Genomic DNA, 7,021 nt, shown 5'->3' with positions numbered 1-7,021 from the left:
TTTCGAATTCTGTTCCTGTTGCCAAGGCAGTCTTTGTTTTTCAGCAAAAACACAATTGTTGTTGCGTTGCTTGGCATCATTTACACAAAGTTTAGTTTAAATTGGGATCAAGCTGAAGTCTTCACCACAGGGCACCAACAGCGCCAGCTCTATCCCTTTCTAGCGCCAGACTCTCTGTGCGTGGTGAATAATTTATTGGTCCTCACCACAGTGGACCACGTCACACACGCACACTTAATCCCGTTGTAATTATTTCTCATCAATGAAGTGTTGGAAATGAATGAAGAATGCTGCTGGTTCAATGCCAGTGAAACATAAGCTTGTAAAATGTTATTAAATATAATATATATTTTACGTTTTAAAGCACAATAACAAGCTGCAGCTTGTGTCGCACGCACATTAAGTTCGCACTCGCGTGGTTTATTTGTTTGTATATAATTTGTTACCATATAAAATTCGTGTATTTATAAATATGTTGCGGGTGTGTATATAAAATGTGTTCTTGCATTGCATTGTAAAAATTAGCACTAAAATCGCTCGCTGGCTTGTCATGTTTTGCATTTTGCATTTTGATTCAGACGCTTATTCGAACTATAATCTATTAATATGTATTGTGGAAGTGTTGGAAGCACGATTGAAAATGCGAAACGAGCAACAAATGATGTACGAGGACTACAGATTCACGGAAGCACACACAAAGAGAGAAGAGATAAAACGCTGATCGTTTCGCATATTTAAAGGGGTTTACATTTCGAGATGATTTCAAGCGCAAAAGCCACATGGAATTTGCAGGTAGGCACTACAGGTGATCCTTGGAGATTGCACGCAGTCAAGAGGGAGGGCGTGGGAGTCGCTATCATTTGCTTTCGTTGCTGTCCTTGTTGCGCTCCTCGCGTATCCGCTTGAATGCCTCCGTCTTGACAAAGTCCACGGAATTGTAGACCACGCTGCTTGGCACCGGAGCCCGTGCTCCGCCGGCATCCACAGCTGCCAGACGATGGCCAGCTCCTGCGCTGCCACCCTGGGAATAGAGATTGCCCACGCTCATGCTCGAGCGATTGAGAAGCGGCGGCTTGTTGGTCACATCCAGATCAAAGTACTGCAGCTTGTGCTCTGTCTGCGCCGGCATCTGCTGCTGCTTCGGTCCTGCGCCCGAGGAGGTCATCATGGCAGCCGCGGCCGACGCTGTGCGCTGATGTTGCACCGAGAGGCTGCCGGGACTGTTGGGATGCTGGCGATGCTGCTGGCGTGGCAGAGTGCGCGTCTCGTGGAAGTAGGCAGCCACCGCCACCGCCGATGAGTGTAGATCGGTTTCGTGCGGCAGCACCATGGAGAGTGGAGCTCCAGAAGAGCGACGCGATGACGGCGACATGGTGGCCGAAGGGCCAAGCTGCAAATTGAGGAAACGAAAACTTAGAATCGAAATTGAACGAGAAGTTCCTTCAGCCTTACCTTGTACGCATTTGGTTTACATTTGCGATCCACGCTGGGCGGTCCAATCGGCTGGGAGTGCAGCTGAGCGGCGCCCAGTTTGCTGGTTAAATGCTCGACGCCCACCGGTGGCTTGGCCGGGAATTCCTCCGGTGGCTTATCCTCCACGGCCGCTGGAGTGCCGACTGCCTTTGGTTTCAGTTTGCGGTTCACTGGCGGACAGTCCAATTGCTCAATGAAGTCATACCGAAACACGTTTTCCTCCATTTTGGTGGGCGCTGCATTCGTGTAGCAGTGCGTGCGTGGCAGCGTACGCGCACTAGTGGGCGAGGAGGCTGCAATGGTAGCCGGAGTCGGGCAGGCACTGGCTGCCACTGCCACTGGCAGTGCCGCAACGGCACCCGGGTCAGCCGCTGCCATCAAGTTCGGCGTGGAGGCAGCAATGGGATTGCTGTTGTGTGGACTGGTGACCGGTCGCTCGCCCAGCAGCTGGCTGACATTGTAGTAGGGCAGCTGATGTGAGCGTGGAATGTCGTAGCTCTCCTCAATGAAACCAGAATTGGCATTCCTCCGTGCCACAATTGCTGGCGATGTGTTTTCCGTATCCGAAAGCTGCGGCAGATCGCGAGTGATTCTGCAATTGGAGTGAAATTTTAGCTATTTAAATCCTTGGCTGGTTTCTGGCCACTCACTTTTCATTCTCCTTAAAGTCTAGTATGAGATTATTCTTGTTCTTCAGCACCTTGGCCAGTTTCTCCAGTGTGCGATGATCGCCTACGTCTGCCAGCGTGGATGGGGCCTCCAGCTTTGACTGCTTGTCGGGTGGCGGAGCAACGGCTGCACCATCCTCGGGCATTTTGGAGAAACGCTGCGAATAAGTCAGCACAAATGATTCGTTCTCGATGGAACTATCCGAGGGCCGCGTGCTGCGATCTATGAATATTAATTATTAGTTAAACAATTCCGAGTGAGGCTGAGATGATGACTACTTGCCCACATTCTCGCGGAGTGGCAGGGGATGCGCCCACTCATCGTCATCGGTGAAGACGCTCTCCGAGTCCGAGTCGGAGCGTTGTTTGCCAACAGAATTAGCCGCCAGCTGTTGCTGCAAAGAGAACAAAACATTAGTCATTAATCTGACTGGATCTCTCTCTCTCTCTCTCTCTCTGTTTCCACTTACCAAACTCAAGTTGGTTATCTTGGGGGAGTAGGATTGATCGTTGGTCAGGTTTAGGCCAATATTGTTATGACTCCGCGGTGTGTCGTAGAACTTGGGATCCAAATTGTTCAACGGCGTTGTGGGATTGTTGGGTATGACCCCGTCTGGGCCCGGCAGGAACTTGGGGCTGCCCGAGAAGCACTCGCTGATGGGTATGTACGGTCCAGAGGCGGTGCTCAATGCCGGCGATGCCTGCACGCTGCTCTGCTGCTGCTCGGCTGCTGCCTCTGCCAGTGTTTGTTGAGTGAGCACCAGATGCTCCGGCAGCTTTCGCACCACTCCGTTTGCATTGACCGCCAGACGAGCAGCCTGCTGTTGCTGTTGTTGCTGCTCAGCAGCTGCGGCCGCTGCCTGAGCCTGGATCAGGGCACTGTGATTCAAGTAGAGCGCCGTGGCCGGCGAGGGTGGCGGCTGCTGTTGTGCGGCCGATAGCAAGTCTTGCTGATCAAAGTTTCCATCGCAGAGCATTGTCTCCCGATTGCTGTACTCCGTGTTGACATAGACCGAGTCCGAATTGTTGTTGCCTGGATTCTGTGGCATTGGCTGCTGATCAATGACCACAGGACGACGCATCTGTGCAGCTCCGCCCGTTGCCGTAGCCTGAGCGGCGATGGTGCCCGCCGACGAGTGCAACGAAGTTGTGGTTGTATTTTGTGTGGAATTGCTCAGGCCACCGCTGGAGCTGGTGTTCTGCGTGCGATTCTCGTCTGGAAAAGGAACACAAGTCAGACAAGACTTCACTTGGGGGGTCTGTAGAGTGCACTCACCTGTTCCCACGGAGCCTAGTGGCAGCTCATTCGATTGCTTGGTGTCATGCAGGTGACACACCTGACAGATGCAGTTGACCCAGTCCCGCATGTCCGACTCTGTTTCGGCAGCCAGGTAGTACGTGCGCTTCGGCGTCTTGATGTCGAACATGTACTGAAACTTTTGCTTGCGATTCTCCAGCCGCAGGCCGCAGTCCACTTGCTCGCATTGATCCAAATCGATGACGCCCTTCAGCTTGCGGCAATTGTGATCGGTGTAGTATTCAAGGCAGAACTGTTCGGGTATCTCGCCCTGCTTCAGCGTGAACCAGCGTCGCCGCCAGCGCTACGAAACGCACAAGAAACACGAGAATAAGACAAAGCGCTAAAGTTAGTAAACAAATGATGGAAGTAGAGGCGATGGATGGACGGACGTCTATGGGCTATCAGGGGTGCAGCGTTCACTGGCGCCGACTGTCTGTCCGTCCACTACTCGTATCGTATCAAGGGTGAGTAAGCAACGACGCTACTGCTGCTGCTGCCTCTGCTTTTCCGCGAATTATATTTGCATTGACATTTTCTTGGGTAATCAGCGGGCACACAGATACACCCAGATGCACACTCGCCCACAGAGTGCCGTTAAAATGATTGCTAAACAGCTGTATGGTGGAGTGGGAGGTGGAGGTGGGGTCTGTTGGGTTTGTGTCATGGCTAAACTCCAGCTCGGACTTCAGCTTTGTATGTGTATTTGTGGGTGTGTATCTGCTCGTGTTTGCTTGTATGTATGTTTATATTGTAGTCTGTTGAATATCCGAATTTCACGCTTAATTGAATTATAAACAATAAACATAATGCCACACACAAGCAGGCAGCTCCAGAAATTGGCACCCCAGAGAGACGAGACGGCTGTGCGGGAGCTAATTTCCTTGAGGCATATGAAAAGCATTAATATTTTCTTATAAGTACAGTGAAATACAGTAAATAGAAGGTCAGGTCAGAGTCCGGGTCTGCTAGTAGATTTGACTCCCGATCTGCCATGCTGCCCAACCTCTTACTACATATATGCCTTCGCCGTTGCTTTAGTGGGCCGCCTAAAGTGTGTTCCTGGAAGTCTGGGTTCCGTTATAAGTGGTTTCAAATGTACCAACCAACACGCACACATGCGTGCATGCAGGCTTATACACGATACACACAGCACAGCCCCTAGAAATGCCAGTAAACAGAAACAACAATAGCAAGCTGGAAAGACAAGTGCGTCATTGTTTTTTGTTTCTCGTCTCCCTCCCGCCCGTCGCTTTGGTGCGGTGCGTGATGTGATGTGGCTTATCGCCAGTACATCCATATAAAACATATGTACAGACTCCATACATACATTGTGCATACTTTCTACTTGAATAAACTCAACAGGATTAATTTGATTAAACGCAACAGTTGCTGGTAATTTAATACACGAGCGAGCAAACGCCTCTGCGGCGCACATCGAAGCCCAAGCAAAGTAAACATTAAACGAAAGAATTAATTAAGCGTAAATTTAGACCAGCGCCAAAACATGTTCCCACGCCGTAAGCAAACAAACAAACAAAACACACACACACACTTGAATGTACATTCATATGCATGTACATGTATACAGCGCATCGGAAGACGGACGGAGGCTATCGTTCATTTCATTCACATTTTGCAGTTACAATATAAACTGGACACTTGCTCCCTCTGCGGTTTTAGCTTGTTTGCATTTCAATCAATTTCCGCTTCCCCCGGTCACGGCGGCAGCGGCATCAGCCAGTCTGGTCTGCTGCTTATTAATGAATTATTTTATGACAAACAAATGCAGACACAAACAGGAACATACAAACACACAAACACTCGACACACACATAGATGGAGGCACAGAGTAATTGTACAAAAATGCCACTGCGATTAGTTGGCTTTGGTGCGTTTGCTTTTCTGACTCAGTGTAGTAGGAGAGTTGGCAAAAACAATTTCCTCCCGTTGGAGATTGTGGGAACATATCTCTATGATTGGCTGCCGTTTACCGTTAGCTTTTGCGGTTTGCATTTTTATGCACATTTCACTGATCACTTGGTATTCGTATTCGAAGAGTTGGGGGCGGGGGGAAAACTGCTTAAATAGCTTAACTTAACCATCCCGAAGCCCGAACGGAAAGGAGTTGGAGCAAAACGAGTCCATAGGGAAACTTACTGCACGCCAAATTCGTTTTGTTGGTGGCGATTTAATTAGCCACCCTTCGTAGAAAGTGCGATCCATTTTTTCAGCAGCGCAGCGGACAGTGGAAAATATATAAATTATTTTTGTTTTTTTTTCCCCTTCCGCGCACTGACTGAAAGTCAGTGTGACCGGGGACTTATCGATAAGATATACCGAGAGACCCTCGGAAATATACCGAAGTATACTTTTTCATTTTCCAAATAAACTGTAAATACCGTAAAGCTAAAATCATTTTCCTCGACTTTGATCTTCTGTTTAATATTACTAGCTAGCTAGGTCTTTCAGCTTTAAAACTATAATTTTATTCGAATCATCAAACAATTCTTCACAAGACTGGCTGATTTTTATGACTTCTCTTTATTGGATTGATTGCAAATTAGGTCAAAACTAGAAAGGTCAATCAAAATTGTTGCTCATTCCGTGCCAAATGTTGGGGAACAGTGCTGCTCACTTTTCGCAGCATGTTGCCTACCAAAACACTGAAAAGTGCATTATTATGAAAATAACGAACTTAGCCCACTCAGCCCGCTCTATTTAAACAGTCACGAAAATAGTATTTTGTCATCCTATTTACTCTTTACTCACAAACAGCACGACTACAATATCTTTTACCTGATCTGCTGGAAAAGTCTTCAACTTTCAAAACATTCGTACGTAATTAAATACCCACAGGTCGGCAATGGCGTTGATCGTAAATCACATTCGCCTATTTTAATATTCGAATTAATATTACTATCTAGATAGGAATCTCAGCACTTAAAGTATAATTTTAGCGGATAGATAGATCAATTTCCTACAAGATTTACCAACTCTAGATAACTATTGTAAGAGATTGTTTGCAAAATAACGTTTAAGCAAAAACGATCAGAGCACGAGTGTGTATGGAATGAAACTGTTTCTGGACAAACTCAGCGACGAACACAAACATTTTGAAAGAAACGATTATAGCCGACACAATATTGTTGATGCTTTTAAATAAACACACATTTAAGGTTTAGAATATGTTTCTTCGACATATTGATTACTGATTATTGACTGATTATGAATCATTCAATTCAAAGACAAAACAGAAGTTTGCTTACGGCCAGGCCATATTGAAACCATAATTATGAATTGATTCTGTAATAAACACATGGGTAATATTTTTTACAAATAAATTTTATTCCGTCGTGTCAAGTGTATGCTGACAACATACAGATTTTCCATATAGAATTGCATTATCTCAAACAGCGCAACACACAACAACCCTGCCACGCCGATCTCAGACGGAACCTGCTCCACGTCCACGGACAAGAGCTTATTTGTCCTTGCTGTCGCCCTTGCCACCACGAATCCTACCGGTACGACGGGCGGCAATAAGACCGACCTTGCGACCAGCGGATGTGCCTCGCTTGAC

At 47.4% G+C, this 7,021-nt stretch overlaps 2 protein-coding genes across 2 annotated transcripts in view; both read right to left on the bottom strand.

Annotated features, from left to right (window-relative positions):
- Positions 1–475: 475 nt before the first annotated feature.
- LOC117589114 (protein daughter of sevenless) lies at positions 476–5,752 on the bottom strand. The gene is made up of 7 exons (XM_034280791.1): positions 5,599–5,752; positions 3,418–3,742; positions 2,612–3,357; positions 2,425–2,536; positions 2,124–2,364; positions 1,453–2,065; positions 476–1,390 (listed from the first exon to the last, which is right to left on the bottom strand). The coding sequence occupies exons 1-7, from the start codon at positions 5,662–5,664 to the stop codon at positions 857–859; spliced, it is 2,637 nt and encodes an 878-aa protein (XP_034136682.1). The 5' UTR covers positions 5,665–5,752; the 3' UTR covers positions 476–856.
- A 1,022-nt stretch (positions 5,753–6,774) lies between these two features.
- LOC117589127 (60S ribosomal protein L8) overlaps positions 6,775–7,021 on the bottom strand; it is a 1,307-nt gene continuing 1,060 nt past the window's right edge. The window contains 1 exon segment of the mRNA XM_034280812.1: positions 6,775–7,021. This exon segment is cut by the window's right edge and continues 118 nt beyond it. Within this exon segment, the coding sequence (XP_034136703.1) occupies positions 6,923–7,021 (99 nt within the window). The 3' untranslated portion in view covers positions 6,775–6,922.

This window comes from Drosophila guanche, unplaced genomic scaffold, assembly GCF_900245975.1.
Source record: "Drosophila guanche unplaced genomic scaffold, DGUA_6, whole genome shotgun sequence".
NCBI lineage: Eukaryota > Metazoa > Arthropoda > Insecta > Diptera > Drosophilidae > Drosophila > Drosophila guanche.
The sequence above is the reverse complement of the archived record's forward strand: the minus strand, read 5'-3'. Positions and strand labels throughout refer to the sequence as shown.